A 21,550-nucleotide genomic window follows, 5' to 3' on the forward strand; every position below is an offset into this window, starting at 1 on the left:
TGTAATTTCACCACTGGGATGTAGAAAAACTTGGAAAGATGAAGATTACTTATTAGAAATTCCCAGACACTCAGATCAACTTTAACTTTAAAATTGAGTATAAATTAAAAACTAATTTGTTTACATTTATTTGAAAGGGATTGTTAAGGGTACCAAAGATCATTCCACTTGGGATTATTTTTCCACCCTAAATAATTGTAGTCAAATTTAAAGGTGGGACTTTTCTAAAATGTTTTGTGTTATATTATGCTGCTGTAATAAACAATGGATTTCTTTTATGGCTTTTTGAACATTTGGTGCCAATATGTGTTCTATTTACAACACCAGACGAGATTAACTGCAGTCCTATTAAATGGTTCCATCAAGACATTCCTCCTGAATAGGAAGCTAACAACAAGTCAAAGGTGAAGTCTGCTAAAGCCTGGTGACTCAAGATTTTTCCCATCCAGCGATTTAAGAGATCCAAAACAGCTGCACTCTATGTGATGCAAACTTTCACAGCGACCTGCTCTGCTTGCATTAACAGTCGCTGGCTCCTCAAAACATCTGAATAGCTTCTCCGTTAGTCACCTGAACCCACTTCCGCCATGCAATTGTCCGTCATTCCTGAGCTTCTTCGTGTGACCCCCCAGATACACTCCTGATTTCAGTGCGTCACAGAGATTGGAAGGAATGAGCTTTTCCTGCCTCTGCCACTCATCTGCCAGGCTGACAGTTGACAGACATGTTGTTATCTGCTGCTTTGTTGAACTGCTGCAGCAACAGCCTATCACACCTTCCTGATGGGCTTAGGAAGGCTTGATAGTGGCAGTGTCCTTCTGCACACACAGCTCGACCTGGCCTGGCTCCATATGGTCTCCATTACTGGTGTTCGGGTGTAATAAATGTGGATTTGTGGAGGCAAAATAAACTGTGTTTGGACCGAATGCTCAAACAGGCAATACTTTATGCTCGTATTTAGTTTTTCAGTTTTATGATATCCAGCTGTTTGCCCAGTAGAATAAAAAGCTGGAATGAAAATAACACCAGCACATATTAACAGTCACTGTAAAGGGTGGGAAAACAATGTAATGATTGTTGCATTTTAAACCCCACTTGCCTACTAATTACAAATCCATCAACCTTCAATTGTCATTGTGTCTGTGGTTAATGCGTGGATCTGTTTATGACTTTGTTCCTGAGGGAAAGATTTGGTCATGCGCCTGCTAAAAGCTCCTTAATGTTTACAACTAAATCATTCTTTGTTAATTTGATGATGCGTATGCAACATAATGTAGCTTATTGCTTTTTACTAAAAACAGCTGTACAAAACACCCAAATACGAGACTAAACACTGATGAATAAGGGCAAATTTCTAAACAGTAATGAAAATCATCATGACAAAGCTCACGAAAAGAAGTTCCAGTAAAATAAAAACACAATTTATCTCCAAAGTGCTCACAGCCTTGTCAAATTAAAGAGTTTTGTGACATCAAAAACTAGGCCACTGTTGATGTAACATATATTGTGCATTTTGAAACTTAAAAGCAAAGCAACAGACTGGGGTGGAGATGCAACTGTGATGCCGTCTACAAGAAGGTACAGAGCAGACTGTACTACTTGAGGAAACTTAGGTCCTTCAGTGTTTGCAGCAAGATGCTGCATATCTTCTATAAGTCTGTTGTGGAGAGTCTGATCTCTTCTGCCATCATCTGCTGGGGAAGCAGCATCAGAGCCAGGGACTTCAAAAAGCTCAGCAAGCTGATAAAGAAGGCTGGCTCTGTTCTGGGGACTCCTCTGGAACCTCTGGAGATCATTGTGAGTGAATGCACTGTTAAACTAATACCTTGTTAAAGTACATTTTGAATTATTTACACCATTCAGTCTTCATTGGTAGGATTCTAGCCACATGTATCTTGACCTGGCAAAAATAAGCTACAACAAGATTTAATTTCCCTTTGGGATGCATAAAGTATTTTTGAATTGAATTGAATTTTAGTTTACTTTGATTCAGGTTAATCAAATTCACCAGGCAGTTGTGCACTCAAGAACAATGAAAGGATGAACTTCAATCTAAAATGTTCAGGCGTGTGCACACTAACGCAACCAGATTATTAATGCTTAACTTGTTTATATGTATCTTTTCTCATAACAGATCTGTTTGGTTTTTAGTTGAATAGTACGGGATATATGCAACATTAAAATGGGAAAAGGTTTTGAAATGATGGATTCATTGACATTTTAACAGAGGTAGGCACGATCCACTGTATTCCAAACATTTACTCAAAACAACACCTCCTCTGTGCTGAAGATGTCAAAATTAGACATCAAACTTAATTAGCAAATTTTATTAGCAGATGCCCCAAGAGGGAAATTTTTAGTACTATGCTTCTTATCAACAAGTTACATATTATTTGAGACTACAAAGAAAGAAAATTAATCTTGGTGGATGTAAACAAACGTTCAACATTTAACTATTGCTTTCTGTGTTTTTATTCAACCATTAAACTCTTTTCTTACACAACATTCTTGTTTTCAATTTTCAGTAATCTTAGCCCTTCCCAGGATATTTAAATTGGTTTTTTACATAATTAAAAAAAAAATATATATGTATCTAAAACAGCCCTTATGGTTGTTGATATAGAACAATGCTGACGGAAGATTTTTGCTTGTCCATAAAACGGCTTCAATTTGTGCTTTTCACTGACTCGCGATAGAAGACATGGATATCTAATGTGCCATCCTTGTGACATTCTCAGCAGCTTCTACACAGTCCTGCTGAATCTGATTGAAGAGTTTTCAGAGAGCTCCTGTTGTTCAGTCATGTATTCCCAAGTTATTTTCATTCCTCACAGGTGTGGCTCTTCCTTCCCTCTATACGCTCTGTGTAAATGCTGCACCCGATAACAGCGACTGGATGCTAAGGAGGCATCTGCTCAACTTTAAAGTCTCTAACAGTGACATTAGACTTTTCTCAGAAGCACAATCAAATGAACCCATAACTTATCTCCAATGTCCAACAGAAATGAAATAAAATATTCCAGCAGTGTCAAACGGTTACTTTTAAATTAGTTCTGGTAAAGTTATCAGACTTATAAATACATAGACTGTTGACAAACTCATTTTAAGTAGGAGCTTGTTTTTCTTGGACAAGGAACTGCTGAATGTCTCTTTGCAATTCGTCATTGCGTCTCTAGGCCTCGTCTCTGTTGCGTTCTGCGTTCTTCAAACAGATCTCTAGAGCTGCCACACGGCGGCGCTCTGCCTCCAGAGCAGCCTGGAGCTCTGCTACGGCGGCCTTCAGCTCCTTGTTCTGCTGTTGCAAGCTGCAATAGTCAAAGAGAAAGAGAGCGAGAGTTCAGATGGGCAGCAGAAATGTGGAATTAAAAGAACTGGTACCACTTTCAGCTGAACTCACTTCTTTACAAGCTGCTCAGGGTCATCCATCTGTTCTGGCATGCTGTTGACCTGCTGCACTGGCCTGTTCACCATCAGGCTGTCCACGCTCTTCTGGTGAGACAACACCCGCCCAGGCTGGAGGTTACTTTCAGGTTTCTGGGAGCCAGCAGTAGAAGAACATGTGTTGTCAGTTCCCCTTCGTTCCGTTAATCTACTCTCACTCTCCTTGGTGTTTATCTTAGATCCTCCAAAAAATGACCCTGAAGTCCGCAGGTCAAGGATTTTGAAAATGTCCTCAGAAAAAGTCCCGCTCTTCTCCTCCCCGCTTTCATGGATGCGGCTCCACCTGTTAAGGGCATCTGCCTTGGCTGCCATCCCAGTGAGGGGGCAGTTGAAGGAGGGTAGGGTCTGGGTGCGTTTGCGGGGACTTCCAGACCAGTCGTCTGAGCCAGGTGAGGACGGCTCCTGGAGGAATACCTTGGAGCTGAAGTCACTTCTTAGTGGAGCTGGACTATCAGCATCCTCCTCCTCTTCGGGAGACTCAGACATAGATGCATCTCCCAGCTGAGCAAAACAAATAAGGTTAGATTAAACTGTATGTAGTGAAAAAATTTGATATTTAGGAACAGAGGTGGAGAAATAAATACTTTTATGTGGTTTATCTTGATACTGTTTTCTAGACATCTGGCTTTATTTTTATATAAACTTCAAAATGGGATTCTAAGTTTTCTTTGGTTTGACCTATAGCAGTGAATGAAAAATTATTTGTTGCTTAAATGGTTTGTTACATTTATGGGCTTGTCTTCTATCTTTCTGGACTATATCTTGGTGTTGTGGTTTTACTGAATAGTTAATAGACCTTTGACCTGTTTTTATTACATAACACCAGATAATGTTGGTAAAATGTGACAATCTAACAACCCTATTGTCTTCTACTTATATGAGATAGAGTCTCAGGGTCAGCGGGTTTAGGAGGGGAAATCCACACATTGCCCTGCCCAGCGACACTCTCCAGCTCATTCTGTGGGGATCTACAGGCGTTTAGGTCATTAGGGATATAGTCCCTCCAGCGTATTCCTGTCTGCCCAGGGATCTCCTCACAGTGGAAGAGCCCCAACAAAACGCTCTAGGTGAGTAGCTCATTTCAACTGCTTGTATTCAGGGTCTTGTTCTCTTCACAATCCATAACGAATGGTCATAAGTGAGGGTTGGTCCTGCAAATCAAAATCTTTCCAGCGACAGACCAGATCTATACAAATCCCCAGCCCATTTATCCACCTCCTTTTTCATCAGTAGAGAAAAAGATACCAAGATACTTGAACTCCTCTGCTTGAGTCACAGACTGACCCTGAACCTGGAGGAAGCAGTCCACATTTTCCTGGCCCTGACTATCAGTGAACTATAGCCTCAGACTTAGAAAAGCCAAATTTCATCTAAAATCTGACATTTCAAAACGCATTTTGGTCTAAAAATATGCAATTACAAAATTATATTAATACTGTACATCTTTCTTCAGTTTTAACGGGGACAACGTGCTTGCGATTTGGCTAAATGCTGTTGTCAGAACACTGACAATGGCCTTTACATATGCAGTGAGTGCTGGGTATGATTTTTACATACACTAAACCATTTTCACATGGTGGTGAAAATGACAACTGAAATGAAAACTGATAATAACTAATAACATTTATTTTCAATATTAGATGTAGAGAACCCATCTGTTTAAGACTGCGAATATGTTTCAGTACAAGCATAAAATCAAGTTTATATTACTGGTTTCAATCTGTTCACCACCTTGTAAAATGCTTAAATGCTGGTGGCCCTATGTACTTCCTGATAGGCCACATGTATACTGAGGACATTTTAAAGCCTACCTTCATCATTATTATTTTTCTGTCCTTTGATAAAATATTGTAATTGGTTTCTTACCCAGCACTACTCGGATCTTAATTTAATCACAGTTAACATGCACCCGAAAGCACACTGAGTTACTGTGCTGTTTGCTTACTCTGGCTTCAGTTGCTAAGAATATTGCAAATTAGCCAGTGCTACTTTGCACTAAATGCACTAATATTACGTTTGAAGCTATAGTAGTGCAAACTATTGCCTTGGAAAACCGGATCTGGGAATGACGTCACACTTGCTTTGACGATGTTCCAGGTGCAAGTAGAGAAAGCAGTGAGATTTGTTTGTTGTTGTGCTCAATAACCCGGCTAACTTTTAGCAATACAAGCCAATGTCAATGTGTTTCTGGATTTTGTAGTTTGAAAACGGTTCGTTGACAGAGGTCATGCAATTACATTTATTAATAAGCTGTCTGGCTATCACTATGTATTATATGCAAGGCAGTCACAATAGATTTTGTGTTCTGAATAGATGAGGGGCCTCCAACCGTTCAAGTCAAGGAAAAAAAGATCTTTTATAACAGGGGTATGTTGAATGGATGGCTGTCCTATTTGCAACACAGAAAGTAAAAGAGTAAAAACTCTTTTCTCTCCTCATTCTGCTTCTCATCAAAGCTACCAATTTTATGGTATCGTTCTGTCTGTTGTTTCAACATGCTCGCTTTGAAAAACCAGACCAAATTTAGCAAAAGTGACTAAAACTGCTGCAAAACCAATGTTTCTTCCCACACCCACCAAAATGAATTTAATAACAAGGCTGTTACATGCGTCACAATTTCAATAGAACATAACTTTACACAACCACTAATCTAGCCCCATTACCCTGAGGGTGCAGGTACCATGAAAGGAGAGCCTACTTTGGAAGAAGACTGATTCCCTTCAGCCATTAAATCCATCAACAACAGACCCAGCAGAATGAGATTTACATGTTTGAGATGAAAGGGTGGAAGGGTGGCAATATAGCAGCAAATCTAAAAAAGGTTAGAGGTCTAGGAGTTTATACCTCTGCAGACTCCCAGCCCACAAAGCTTCGAGGGGTATTCTTCTGAGTTTCAGCCTTATTTGAAGGGGAGGGTGGAAGTATGTCTTTGGAGATAGGAAACAAAGTTTCATGCTGTCTGATCATCACTGTCATGAGCTTTTGGATCTGAGAAGTCTCTGTGAAGAAAAACAAACAAATAAGGGAAAGATTATCTTGGAAGTGTTTTTTTAAGCTTTTAAGAAAATTTTTCTGTTCTTTTTTGTCAACCCTTAACAGATCATTAGGTTAGTTCACTGGTTACTGGACTTTCTATTTTCTATATTAACAGTTAATACAGATAGAGATACTCGGCAGTCAGTGACAGCCTTGTAAGGGTTGGAGCTACATGTTGAAGGTCAAATTCTGTTTTTATAATTTTGTTATCCCATAGAACCTGATATATTTTATGGGTTCTAGAGTATACCATTTGCAGAGATTGTGACAGTTTAGTATCAAAGTACCAAAAAATGGCTTAAATACTGTACTACAGTAACAGTATCTTAGAGTACAGAAGAGAGGCCAGTGAGTTTTAAGATGATCTCACCCTTCATTACAGTGACTGGATCTTTTATCTGAGGTTTGAGAAGGTTGATTCCCATCACAGTAGCCAGGTTCTCCACATTCATCTTATTCACATTGGAGTGTCGCTGCACCTCAAACAAAAACCTGACAACAAAGGGACAGCAGAATTTCTCAGACCTGGAACATGTCCTGATCATACAGTGCCTTGTAAAACTGTTCATAACCCCTCAACTTTTTCACATATTGTCATGTTATGACCACAAACCTTAATATATTTAATCTGGATTTTAGGTGAATGTTGTAAAGTAGTGCATACTTATTAAATGGAAGGAAGCAGAAACGTGATTTAACATTTCTTAGAAATAAAATTGTTAAAAATGTGGCAATGCTCCACACACCAGTGCCTTTGGTCATCTTAGTGCTCAAAGGACAACACCAGACAGAATAAACTTGCAGAGAATATATTAACGCTGTTAGTTTATGAAGCAATATTCTTAAGGGAAATGTGGTGGCAGCATCATGCTGTGGGGATGTTTTTCTTCAGTTTGGACAGGGAAGCTGGTTAGAGTTGATGGGTACATTATGGAGATAAAATGCTTGAAAGAAAACATGTTAGAGGCTGTAAAAGCTTGATTTTCATTTAGAACAGAACCCCCAAACACAGCCAGAGTGACCACAGAATGGTGTAGTGTAAGGCACTGTATGTCAAAAAGGACAAGTCAAAGTCCAGAGCTTAACGTCAACCGGGAATCTGTTGCAAAACCCTATAATAGATGTTCACAGATGTTCTCCATCCAATCTGGCTGAGGTTTGAGACATTTTGTAAAGAATGGACAATGCAAGTCAATACCAAGTTCTACCTGAAAGCTGAATACACAATTATGCTCTACTTTGGGTTGATCTATAACATAGCAACCCAATACAATAGATTGAAATTTGCAGGTTGGACAGGACAAAATGTAAAAGGTTGAAAGGGTATGAATACTTCAGCATAGCACAGTAGCTGCTGTTTTTACCCAAGGGAGGGCTGCAGAGTCTGGTGGGTGCATTAGTGTTTCACTCACCGACAGACATAACTGAGAATGTTGTAGTTGGCTCTGGGGAGAAGAGCTATTTGTTTTTCCAGTTTTTCCCAGCCCTGCAGGGACAAATGAGCCACAGGTTCAAAGCTTGTTTAATATATATAAGACTGGCTTGTTAGAAGTACGGTGCTCAGATATGTTGATATATTGAAAGTCAAAACAGCAAACCTCTTGGCTGCAGGGATCCAGTAAATGGGTGCAGTCCAAAAAGTCATGGTACTGTGACCATGGCACCACAGGTTCAGGCAGCTCCCGCAGGTACAGCTTGAGCAGTGACGCCACCGTGTGGACATCTGTTTCACTGTGGAAACATTATTCAGGGAGTATGCTCTAAAAGCATTATGGTCTACTTAAACCAAGCATCCAAAACCATAATTTCACTGTTGTATTGTTGGATGATTTTAAATTATTGTGAATTTCAAATATTTTCCACTGCATTCCCAAAGCTTTTAGTCATGTAAAACTGAAATAAATATGTTCCCGGACTTTTAACCAACAACCATTGTGATGCAATGGAAACCTTTTTAAATTGAAATTTCTAATTTCGAAATTAATTTCAACAAGAAAATACAGAGTCATGCTAAAACAACTACGTCTTCTAGGGTTTCAAATATACGGTCATAATGTACATGATCTTTACTGGGTTTAAAAAATGATTCAGCACCAGATCAACGAGGGAAAGACATCAGCAATGACCTTAACAAATCATTCATATTGCCTATCAATTAGAGAAAGGTTATACAGCCATTTTTAAACAATTGGAAACCCATCATTCCACAATGTAAAGGCTCATTCACAAGTAGGACTCATTTCAGCCAATCTGACTAGATCTCAAAGCAAACTCAGCCCACGGTTAGACCGTGCAATGACCAGAGAACTGGCAAAAAACCAGAGAGCTCCATCTCACTCTACAGGCCTACACTAAGTTACATGTTAAAGTTCAGAACAGTAGAATTAAAACAGACTAATAAAGGGATTGGTCCTGTTACATATCCTGTTAAATCAAATGTCACAGTAGTGTCCCACATGACTGAACATTTGTTTTTAGTTGATTTTAGGCCTGCATTGTCTTTTGTTTCTTTGCTTACTCTGGCCTTAGCTTTTTAACCTGACATACATAAGATTACAGACAAAAAGTTGTGGAAAAGGGATGTTCTAGTCAATAGTGATCTGTCAGAGGAGCTTGTGATGTTGAGTCTATCAGAACAGGATGTGGTCTCGCCCTCAGCTCAGAGAATACTGAAATCTCTCAGTCTCTCTCTACTTCTCTCTCTTCTCTCCTTGTTTTTTTCTTCATGAAACACTGATGCTGTTATCTCCTTTTATGGCTGTGGCTTTCTTTGCTCATTGATGATTCACATAGTTTAGACTTAGATTTGTGAAATGATATTCCAGTACACCTGTGCTCACAATCCCTTTTTAGTACAACTAGTATCACACTACTTGGTGTACAATTAGCAACACGTTGAAATCATTCTGAATATGCAGCTCATATTGTTTCTGTACATTACCTGGGAAAGGAGGGCCTTTCTCCTGCATCAAAGGCATCTCTAAACTGTTTGACAGTGTTGTCCTGACCAGGAAGGCGGAAGATTCCCTCCTCATTCAGCCCATGCTCTATTATGAAGTCTGCACACTTCTGCACCAGGATTGGTACTGTGTGAGGTCCGAAGCGCTGTTCATATGTTAAAGTGTCTATCAGACTCTTTCCAAACACTGTTGGAGAGGGAGCACAGGTGTATGATCAGATGATTTGTGAATATTTTTATATTATATATATATTGTTTTTGCGGCACTAGTGCGGCACTTTATATTTCCCAGTATTTTTTGACAGAGGTTAGACAGGGAACAGGGGCAGAGAGAGAGGGGGAGATATGCAGCAAATGGAGCCAGGACTTGAACCTGGGACAGTCGCGTTGAGGACTAAAGCCTCTGTATATGGGCCGCATGCTTAAACCCCTACACCACCAGCGCCATGCCCATTAGTGATATTAGATTAGTGATAGACATTTAGAGCATTTATCCACAAATAGGGAAAACATGGGACAGTGGTGAACCTTTCCAGCAGTGGCCGGCCTACCAAAATTAATCCAAGAGCGTATTAGCGACTCATCCAGGAGGTCGCAAAAGAAGCAAGAACAACATCTAAAGCACTGCAGGCCTCACTCGCCTCAGCTAAGGTCAGTGTTCATTATTCAACAACATAAAAGAGACTGGGCAAAACTGGCATCAATAATAAAAACATTTGCTGACGAAAAAAACACAAACGTCAGTTTCACATTTGCCATTTCAATGACTTATGGGAAAATATTCTTTAGACTAACATAATCTTTTTTCAAGGCATGCTTCCTTTTCCATCTGGCATAAAACTAACATCACACCAATAGTCATACCTGGCATTGGTAGTGTGATGGTGAATGGCCAGTAAAAGTCTTGACCTATATCTAAAACCTGACCAAAAATCCCAACAAATCTGAAAAGAGGCAAATACTTTCTGACAGCATTGTATTCTATCCAGTTATAGCATGTGACGCTCATGGTTTTTTTTTTACACTTTATTTTTGTTTTCATAACTTCCCCTTATTCTTGTGTATGAAGACAAGGAAAGTTTTATGTTTGAAACACTGTGTAACTGCCTTTAATCCAACTGCTGGAAGACCTGTTGCTGTGGGTTGAGTTGAACAGGTTGAAAAGTACATTATTTAGTTATGGAGTGAATATGGAGTTTCATACAATCCACTGTTATCCAGAACACAGTGGTTTGTCCATCGTCCAACCTAATGCGCACTGGCTATACCCACACATTATTTATTTAGAATTAAGAAACCACCCGCTGGGTGATATTTTTGCAACCCAGTTGACATAACTGACAGGAAATTTCAAGTCTTGTTGCCTAAGTCATTTGACTTAATATGACAATTATGCTATGAGGCTAATGATATGTAATATCAACAGCATTTAGTTTAGAATAATTTTAAGAAGTTGTGCAGAACTCAGTTGTTATTTATCCAGTTTTATTGTTGTTCATTCATTTATTGTTTTGGGCTTATTTGGGCTTTCATTTGGGACTGCTCCGTATTTAGCTTCATTATTCCTCCCATCAACTGTCCCTGCTGAAGAAAGGTCTTCACGCAGCATGATGATGTCACCACCATGTTTCACTGTGGGGATGGTGTTTGCGGGGGAATGTGCAGTGTTCAGCAACACAAGTCATTTTACATGAAGGCCAAAATGTTACATTTTGATTTCATCTGATAGCAACTTCTACACATTTGCATTGGCTTTTTGAAGGCTTGTGGTAAACCTCAAATACGACTTCTTTACAGGCCAAATTCTTGGAGCTCACGTCTAATAGTTATTGTGGCGACCTGTCCTTAATCTTCGTGATGCTACTTTACTACTGATGTTCTCTAACAAAATCCAACTGCTTTTAGAGGTCAATTATTCAGCAAATAGAGTCCACGTGTGTGAAATTTAATCTCAGTGTAAATCCAGCAGTGCTCTAAATGCAATATAAAGAAGAATGGAAAAGAGAACAACGAAAACTCTGAGCTTCAACACTGACTAAATTATGCTGAAATATCATGAACTTTAATTTGCAGCAACGTTTATAATTACCCATCAGACGCTGTCAATGCTGGTGGTCACTATGAAGAATGTACACAAACCTTAAATGTTGTTTAAAAAAAAAACTTTATATTTTAGGGTTAACATTTAAGGAATTGTATGTGTGTTTTTAAAGTGAGCTTTTTTGAAGTAATCTTCTGTACCTGCTGCAGACAAACATTTTAGAGAAGTGAGTTTGTGGAAGGAAGGAGAACTTACTTTTAAAATGCATGGGCTCATACTAGTGTAAGCCAATTTTAAACCTGTAACTCAAAATGATACAATTTTCTTAATTTTTTGGTGCCTATTTATCCATCAGATCAGATTAGGGATGTCTCCGTCTCATCCCAAGTAACAGCTTAGTCACCACAATTTTGAATGATCAAGAAACTGACTACACTCAAATCCCCGTACCCGCTGTTGACCTACTAAACAGTTTTATGTCTTCTACAGCCGCTGTGAACCATTGGTTCACAGTTCGGTTAGCATGTTTGCAGTTTGAAGCTGTTTCAAAATAAAAAATGATAGCTGTTGAGTTGTTAACTGCAACATCATTAGTTCAAAATTCTAATGTAGCGAAAGAGCTACATCGACAAATATGACTTCACCCAGCGGACTCTGGAAGAACGTAAAGCAACGCACTGTGTTTCAGATGCCCCGAGCATTGTGGGTTTGATTCCAGGTTTCTCCTGTCTCATGTTGATGTGCCCTTGGGCAAGGCACTTAACCACAAGTTGCCCACCGATCTGCGAAACTATGTATGAATGTGCGTGTGTTTGTGAGTGTGACTGGGTGAATAGGGCTAGTGTGAAGTGCCTTGAATGGTCTTTATGACTAGAAAAGCATGTAAATTCAGTCCATTTACACTTTAAAAGAAACTCTAGAGAGAAGAGATGTGATCCTGCTGAGAATAGAGAAGTCCAAAAGAATAACACAACAATGACCGATTTATCGTTCTTGGTGACCAACCCATCACTGCAGTGGTGAATAACGGTTTTCTTTTTGTGAAAGGTTTGTTTGTCTTTTCTTGAGAGATCTGGAGTTCAGCAATTTGCCTGATGCTGCTGCTGGTGTCCACATGGATAGATTTCTAATCGATTGAATAAAGGCTGTGCAGCATCTCCATATGTTTCATGGATCTTGCGCAGAATATAAGCAAGCAATTTCTACAACATTTTATGTGATAATGCAAGAAATATGGAAAAAGCAATGGATCATACATTCAAAGCAGGGGCTGCTTTTTGCACATGCTTCAGCTGGTCATAATTGGGGGACTCAAGCACCTTAAACTTCTGTAGAGCTACTGTTGTCTCAGTCATAAACATGGCAACGATCGTAATAACTGGAATTATGGTATGTAGTGAACAAGTCTGTGCTGTAATAAAGACAGGTAATGAAATGAGAACCAGTAACAGCGAATAATTAATGTTGAACACATTGGATAAACATATTACATTAAAAATCATGACTGCGACATCCCTTGCTGAGAAAGTCTGCGTATCTCCAAGTCTGCTAAGAGTTGAGTGAAAGTTTGGATCCTCTTCAATCAAAAGGTATTTTTTATAAATGTAATTTTATCACTTCACTCTTAGTCTTTCCAACTAGCTGTTATTTCTCTGTATATTTCAAACATAAAACATGAAAGGTCCTGACAAAATGCAGCTCATTTCTAAAATCAAAAGCACTCATTTTGATTGTATCAGAGTTCCTTTGCAAGTGCATCAGAGGAATGACAAGTGTCAGCTGATATATAGTCATTAATGTTGCATAGTAGCACAGATCAGGTTTGGCTGAGAACAACGGAGACAAACCAAACAGCAGCCAAAATGTGCACTAACCTCTGATATATATAGCTCTCACTTTTCCTAGAATGAAATGTGTAGTTAGAGTTGCTTTATGTTGTTGAAATCCACTTTATTTTAATCCGCCTGGAAATTAGCTTTACAGTACAAGAAGTTCTCTCTTTTATTGCAATCTCACTTTGATTCTTGATTTGGTTCTTTGTACTTTCTACTTCACAGAATCCCACTTAAAAAACTCTGAAATATTTCTCTGAGATATGTGCTGACAGGCAAAATTTGTTATACAGTTCGCAGTCTTCCACAGACATACAAAATACAGCGATGCAACCCGGATCTGAGTTGATGAGAAGATAGATGTTGCTAAATACAAGGCGGTCCATGCAAAATCCAAACCCATTTACCTTTTCCTTGTGTACAAAAAGGCCGAATACTGCTTGGTGGAGAAACATGTTTCCAGCCATAAAAACAGTCATGGAGTGGAAATTCAACGGAAGGTACTTGTGGCAGCATATCTGTTGAACCAGCTGTCAGCAGGCTGGCTGCAGATAGCCCAACTAATTAGTATACTTGTGTTAGAATCTTAGAAACTCAAAAACTACTACTAAATGTATCGAGTCATTATTTAGTCATTTTACTATTAAGTCTATTTATCAAAATCAACATAACAAATAAATGTTGTAAATAGCCAGATCATATCTGTAAAAATGAATGCATTAAATTCTTTTCAGCAGCAGTAGGAATAATGGTTATTTTTTTGATTTGAAAGATCGTGTTATACATTTTAGTGTTGTGATACAATGAAATCAGCATACTTTTAGCTAGCACAAAGTGAGAATCTTAGGCCAGCTTCTACCTAGTGTCTACTTTTGTTTAAGTCTCGCAACAAAATAAAATAACAATTGTCACAATGACTGTCATATACTTTAGTCCCTTTTCTAAATGTGTCAGCTCAGTCCAAACCGATTCATTTAAATACCAATGGCTGCTCTGCAAAGTAAAGTAAAAGGTTTCAACCTACCTCCACTCGTCGGTACTCCAATGACTCTGCGCAGTGTACGCACCCAGTCGTCTAAATCACTTTGGGAGTTGGCCATGAGAACATACGGACATCGCTCCCTGTCTCCAGTCGAACCTGAGGAATGTCAATTATTTTTTCTCGTGACGGATTTTGATAAGGTAACAGTATAGTACCTTTTATCATGCAAAATGTCATAAAAAATGGTAGGGAACAAACCTTTCCTGGTATCACACTTTTACTGAATACTTTGTCTTACACCATCTTTTTAAAGGTTTATTATATGCTTACGTGGTGTGATCTCAAAGAGGAACTTTCCAGGGTCATCTGAACTTGGTGGGAGTTCACTGACTTTGCTGAAGCGCATCTGGATAACTCCCTGTACACCAAAAAGAAAAGCTCAAATAAAATAGATGTGATATATTCCAAACTGCTAGCAGAATAGGCTATTTAGCTTTATACCTACATTACACGAGAGAGGAGATGTTTACAGTTTATACACACTTTCCCTACTTCTTACAGTCCAAACATCTACAGTCAAATATGGTTATTTACAGCAGAAATTGGGAAAATTGAAAACATGCATTAGAAGATGTAGCCAGAAACCAAATATGGACACCATTTATTTTAAAATTTTCCATTAATTGATAGATTCCAGTCATCATATAAAGGGTGCTGCACCTATTTGCTTCTGTGGAAAAATACCTCTGTACGTGTGTTTTGGGTGACTACTATTGTTGACTGTGGTTTCACACAGATGATCCAGTTCTTTGCAGTACATGATAAGCTACATGTGGCATTTACATGGTCAAGAATGCAAATTCAAGTTGGGGGTTTAACTTTGGCCGCTTCAAACAAGCCAGTTGAAACATTTTAGCGCTATATTTTTGTTAGTTTCCATTCATGTTTTCGGTTCAGAACAGATCTACAGCATGGTATTGAACACTATTAAGCCCTGGTTGCATTTTGATAAATTGCCACTGTGAAGCCTCGAGCATCAGACGTTTGTGAGCAGGAAGTGCGCAAAGCTAGGCACAAGTGTGTGCGGTGTTGATTGGAAATGATAAAAAGCACAGTTCTTATGAACCTAAATGAAGCAACATGCATGATCCAACTCATGCTTGCCTTTTTTTTACTTGACCATTGCACACTAAGGAATATTTGGCCATTTAGTCCAGTGTTGGAAATGTCTTGAATTACAGTCCGTTTACTTAGAAAGAAGTAAGTTCTAATGTTCTAATGCGTTGGTCAAACTTTTCTTTGAAAAGCACAGCCCTCTTGCACAGTGTCTCACCTGCACAGTGGTCTCCTTGTCATCTTTGTGGTAGGTCAGAGTGCTTCCTCTCAGCACAAAGTAGCGCTGCTGCCAGTTCTTCACCAAGGACCTCTGTTGTTTCTTTAGCCAGCCGGCTTTCAGGGGCCTCTCCATGGATCTGGGAGAGAGTGGTGAGCTCGATCCAGGGGCACCCTCTCCAGGAATCACGCTCTTGGATCGGGCTGCCGAAAACCACAGGAAAGCACTTGGTCAACCAGTTACAGCCCCCTTCAGCTTACTGTCTATCAGCCAGAGCAGTAAAATACTATCAAAACATCAGGGGCATTCAGCTGCTTCACCACACTTCCTCTTCTCTGTATGATTATGCATCAGCGCATCAGTGCTGACTATAACCTATTAAGTTCAGTTGAAGCTGAAAGGAAACTGCTGCTGTTAGCTGAGCCATTTCCTGTTGAGGGTGCATGAACACCGCTTTCATTGCTCTACAGACACAAGCATGATCGGAAAAAGGCAGATGATAAGTGAGAGGTCAGACATTAAGGCCCAACTATATTGTAATTGCACCAAACTCAATACAATAACACTTTGTATGATTAGTATTTTTAATAATATCCCCATCTCTGACACCTTGCACGTAAGATTTCTGTGGTTTAAGAGGCCATTATGTGAAGGGACAAAGGGATGATGAAGAAGTAGCAGAATTGTACGTGCCATAAGACGACAGGGTTGGTGTGAGACAGCCTAATTAACACCCAGGGTGGTGGCAGTGCAGAGATAACTGGATTCAGACAGAGCTCGCTCCTTTCAGTTGTTCTTAAGTCTACCGTGTCTTTTTAAGCAACATGATAGAGGAAAACAGAAGGGTGGCACAGGAGTAAACAGGAAGTTGTCACATTCCTGTCGGAGGCTCGCTACACTTTGAAGGTCTCCACCTACAGGCCTGAGAGTCCCTTGGTCTATCTTAAATAGCACCACCCTCTCCGGGATCAAGCGCTTTTCAGGAACCATGACCCCAGACGCAGAGCCTGGTTTCACACCACACCCTGGCTTCAAACTGGGCCCACTGTGTGGGCCCACCATTCACGGTGGTCGCTGGGGCAACCTCATCAAAATCTGAACCACCTTCAATAACCCCATTCAATGTGGAGTAGCAGAGGCTCTACAACCAAAGAAGAAGGCTCATTTCAGCCTCTTATATTTGTGATCTCATGACCAGAAGTGAAGGTTAGAATGTAGTGCATAACTAGCAGAGGAGGCCATTCCACCCTTGCCACTTCCACAGCATTCTTGCGTGATGGAACCAACCAGGTATTGCTAATCAAATGTAATTGGTTGATCTTCATTGTGACCATCTCCATTTTGGCAGTTTGCTGGTTGGAGCAATCAGGTGGACAGCATTTACAGAAATATGTCTCAACGACACATGTAAGCAACAGTCCACTGTCCAGGAGGAGGGATTGCTGCAAATCAGTGACTCGATGCAATCTGCTGGGTCTGCTTTTAACCAGTTTGAATAATAAACTGAACTTGACTGAATTATTTGATAACTATGATCAATTTGGAATGTATGTACTTGACTTGGAATATGACTGTATGATTGGATTGAATTGACTTTAGTCAAATACTTTGAGAAGACTTGTGTTGTGAATTGGCACTATTTGAATAAACTGAATTGAATTGAACTCAATGTGAACAACAGGCTTAAAGAACACTTTAAGAAGTGGGGGCAAATGGTACCTTTTCAGGACACAAAAAGACATGTCAGTGCTTTTTAAAAAAAGAAAACATTCACTTTTTACATTGTGTCATTTTGTCACACAATTGCCTGATGCAATGTGTCAAAAACACAACATCCTTGAATTGGGTTCCTATTAATCTATATTTATATTATCTCCACATAATCATGGACTACCATTAAGGAGGAGGAAGTATTTAAGTACATGGTGAGTTTAATGTAGTGTTGCAGACTGAAATACACAGCTGTTCTCAAACAGTTTATGTTTTCTAAACCCCTGAAAATGACCTTAACTCCTGCCATTAGTTTAGCTATATCACCCAAATGCATGTTTTCTGGTGCTCATTGAGTGCCTCAGAGACATAATTACCAAAGATCTGACGCAAGTACAATTTAGTCATGTAAATTCATAAATCATAGGAAAAAGGAACAAAGAACCATAATTGTTGCTTTTCAGAGGCAAAACTAAGGAAGACATGAATGGATTGCTTTGTATTTAACAGATATAAACTGTAGCGACCTTATCAGAGAAATTGCCATACAAAAGCAATCGCGGTCCTTCAGCTTTTTTAATTTTGACATTTTACAACATCTGACTTCAGTGTATTCTACTGGGATTTTTTGTGATTGAGCAACACAAAGTAGTACATATATGTGAGCTGGAAAGAAAATGATACTTTCTACATTTTTTACAAATGAAAATTTAAAACGTTCAGCATGTATTTGTATTTAAAATAGTGTAATTACAGCTGCATGTCTTTTAGAGTATGTCTCTACCAGAATGGCACATCTACAGACTGACATTTCTGCTCAATTTGCTAAATAGTTCAGGGACAGTCAGATTGGATGGAGAGCCTCTGTGAACATACATTTTCAAGTTTTGCCACAGACTCTCAATTGGATTGAGATCTGTACTTTGACTGGACTGTTTAGGGTCATTGCCCTGCTGGAAGTTGAACCTCCGCCCCAGTCTCAAGTCTTTTGCAGACTATAACAGGTTTTCTCCCATCCATTTTCCCATCAACTCTCACCAGCTTATCTGTCCCTAAACAACAAAATCATCCTCAGAGGAGGATGCTGTCACCAGCCTGTTTGTCAATGTATTCAGTGTGATGTGCCGTGTTGATTTTCCACCACACATAACGTTTTGTATGTAGGCCACAAAGTTACATTTTAGCCCGACCACCTTCTTCCACGTGTTTGTTGTGTCCCATACATGACGTGTGGCAATACGCAAACAGGACTTCCTATTCTCTGGTTAATGTACTTCTCTACTAATTAGGTGACTTGTAAAGGCAATTAGTTGCACTGGATTTTATTTAGGTATATCAGCATAAAGAGGGCTAAATAGAGATGCACACAATCTTTATTAGAAAAAAATTAAAACTATGTATTCCTTTCCTTCTCAATAATGCACTACATGGTCTTTGTCCATCATATAAAATATCAGTGAAATACATATAAGTTTGTAGTTGTAACGTTACAAAATGTGAAAAGGTTGAAGGGATCTGACACTGTAACAAAACAGAATAGATTAAGTTCATTTTGCAAAATGTGAAAACATTCACTGAACATTGCATACAGAGCCGGATGAAATCATCAGGAAATTCTGTCAGGTTTCTTGGTTTTGTAACATTCACTCTGAAGGTCTTAACTTGACCTTTCAGATCCTTTCAGAAGTGAAATTATGCAGCATGATTGTGCAGATACACTCACACACCCATTTACATCTCTCTCCATATAGGGGAACTGTAAAGACTTCTATTCATTTGTGCAAACTCTAGTACTGACACATACCCTAAACGTAACCCATCATCCCAAAATGATGTTCCGCTGCATTAGGACTGGGCTGAGCTGAGCTGGGCTGGATGAAAGTATCCATCGGCCCTGAGTAGGTATGTGATGGCTAAGAAGTCCTAAAGAGGCAACATAAGCAAGTATAAGTATACTCACACACAGCTTTGAACTCGTACATATAGGGAGGCAGAGCTACACAAGGATTTGGAGAAACCCAGGTCTTGCATCAGTTTCCTGTTGAAAGCCTGCATCAGTGCACTGCTAAGGCAACAAATCAGTCACTCGTCACGGTCTGATGAAAACATCTCAGGGGACATGGAGATTTGAGAAATATGTACCTCATAAAACTAAAAGATTGTGGACCACGGCACCGTGTGCACTGGAAATTACTTAGAAGCAGATAAAGTGAACACACATGCAGGCAGCTACTTCCTTCCACTGTGCTGAACATCCAGTTAAGCTGATTGTAAAACCTGATTAGCGAGCAGGCAGAACTGATGCTCGGTGTTAGCAGCTTCAGGATCTCTGGTGATGTGAATGTTGCAACCATTGTGTCACGAGGGGAACTAAGGCAAGCTACCGCACTGAGCCCAACCTGAGCAAACACATCTCAATGTGGTATTAGTAGGTCTAGCCAGCAAGTGCATTAACTCTGAAATACAAACACATAGTTCAGCATACACACAGGCATGAAAATGGTGAACCACTGGCAAATACTTTAAAGTTCTACATGTCAAAACAGATAACATATAATATGGATAACAGTGATTTGTGCTTTGGAAAAGGTTCTAAAAACAAATCTGGTTAACATCAGCATTTAGAACCCGCACTGAGAACACTACAGGCAGTCTTTTTGTTCTATTATAAGAGACACACACCAGTCATTACATTTATGTAGCAAATCCCTTAAGTTTAAAGACAAGAAACGAGCAAGTAAAGAAGGAATACAAACATTTTCAGTGTTTTTTTTTATATCTAGATGACAGCTTCAGTTAAACTACAAAGTGTCTGTAAATGTGCAGAGAGGAAGCTGAGCATCCTCTGACAGCCAGCGAAGCGAGCGCCATCCCAGCCTTACCTATCCGAGCCGTCTCAGCCTTGAAGGTGCTGAAGTCCCAGTTGCGAGGTAGTTTCAGAGACATTATCCAACAGCACAGGTAGGTACTTAGGTTCCCACATGCACCTTACTGAAACACACACACATACACACACACACACACACTCACACAGACACACACAAACTGATGATCATGTAGATCCCACTTCCTGTTCCTGTGTGTTAATTGCGCTATTTTTTTCTTCTGGCAGATGTTTGTAATCTATCATTTCGCCACTTCCAAGTTTGTGCCTGTCCTCATAAAGCTGACCTGAGGTGGATTCACTGGAGGGTGCCTGGGCGTCATCCAGTGCAGAGTCTTCAAGTGACTAATGTTCACCGATGTCAAAAGATGAAAAAAAAAAAAAGAGAAACCACCAGCGTCTTCTTGAAGGAAATGGTTTTATGCTTCTTGTTATGACTGGTTCAGTGGGCATGTTGCCTCACAGCTCGGGCTGCAGTGGGACAAATCCATCCAGCTGCTTTATCGACATACTCACTTCTCTAAAAGGTAAAAGCCTACTCCTTCACTGCCTGAAAGCCAAGATCATCAAACACCTTTTATATTGGGCTGTGCCAGGAAATCAACTGAATATGTTTCAAAATGGGGAAGATGACAAAAAAAGAGAAGGAAGCAGTCTCACAGGATGCCACATGATGCCTTTAAATACATTTATTTTTTGCTGAACATATTCAAAACACATTTCAGCATTAAAGAATACCGCTTTTTCTCTATATCGTACAATTTAACAAACCATTGCACAGATAAATACATATACTGAAATTTTACAGATTTTTAAGATAATTTATGCACATGATAAAGTATAATGTTCACATAGGAGAGCCTGTACAGCACAATGGACAGACATAACTTCCATACATTCCTCTGAGATGCTCCTGGCAAACCACAATGTACAGCTGTTCAATGGAGCCGTCAAAGGTCAACATGACTGTTTCTTTAGTAATCCAGCTCTTTCGTTAGGGGGCAGTGGATTGCTCTAAGCAGAAGTAACAATAGGCCCAATATCTCCAATAATGTGCAGCCTTGACGTCAAAATCAACAGGCTGAACACAGGCTCCCTCTAGTGCCAAACTATATCACCAGGCAGTGAAAGGACAGTGCAGAGCTGCAGAGCCATAAGGAAATTAAGTAAAATGTAACCACTGCAGAGGCGTTGAGGCTCAACAAACATGGGGTGCCTTCTCTCGTGTTACTTTTGGGAAAGCTACATAAATCAAAAGCAACGAGTAACCAAGCTGAAGCACAACAGCAAACAGGACAGGAGCCTAACAGCACCACAGTTACTGCGAAGAAA

The 21,550-nt window shown here is 39.6% G+C and overlaps 1 protein-coding gene across 1 annotated transcript; it reads right to left on the reverse strand.

Moving 5' to 3' along the window:
- Nucleotides 1-2,454: 2,454 nt before the first annotated feature.
- arhgap25 (Rho GTPase activating protein 25) lies at nucleotides 2,455-20,799 on the reverse strand. Its single transcript, XM_047380157.1, has 11 exons — nucleotides 20,217-20,799; nucleotides 15,625-15,827; nucleotides 14,622-14,709; nucleotides 14,334-14,447; nucleotides 9,419-9,623; nucleotides 8,076-8,208; nucleotides 7,890-7,963; nucleotides 6,848-6,969; nucleotides 6,286-6,440; nucleotides 3,398-3,942; nucleotides 2,455-3,305 (listed from the first exon to the last, which is right to left on the reverse strand). Exons 1-11 carry the CDS (start codon nucleotides 20,278-20,280, stop codon nucleotides 3,173-3,175), a joined length of 1,836 nt encoding a protein of 611 aa, XP_047236113.1. The 5' UTR covers nucleotides 20,281-20,799; the 3' UTR covers nucleotides 2,455-3,172.
- Nucleotides 20,800-21,550: the final 751 nt, after the last annotated feature.

The sequence above is a fragment of the Girardinichthys multiradiatus genome, chromosome 12 (assembly GCF_021462225.1).
Source record: "Girardinichthys multiradiatus isolate DD_20200921_A chromosome 12, DD_fGirMul_XY1, whole genome shotgun sequence".
Lineage (NCBI taxonomy): Eukaryota > Metazoa > Chordata > Actinopteri > Cyprinodontiformes > Goodeidae > Girardinichthys > Girardinichthys multiradiatus.

Bases quoted from the DNA above. Each gene is read 5' to 3' on its own strand.
- arhgap25 (XM_047380157.1), bottom strand. From the start codon at position 20,280: ATGTCTCTGAAACTACCTCGCAACTGGGACTTCAGCACCTTCAAGGCT. The intron at 6,970-7,889 runs GTGAGTGAAACA...CTTTGTTGTCAG, and splicing joins ATTCTCAGTTATGTCTGTCG to GTTTTTGTTTGAGGTGCAGC. The intron at 6,441-6,847 runs GTGAGATCATCT...TTTTCTTCACAG, and splicing joins TCCAGTCACTGTAATGAAGG to AGACTTCTCAGATCCAAAAG.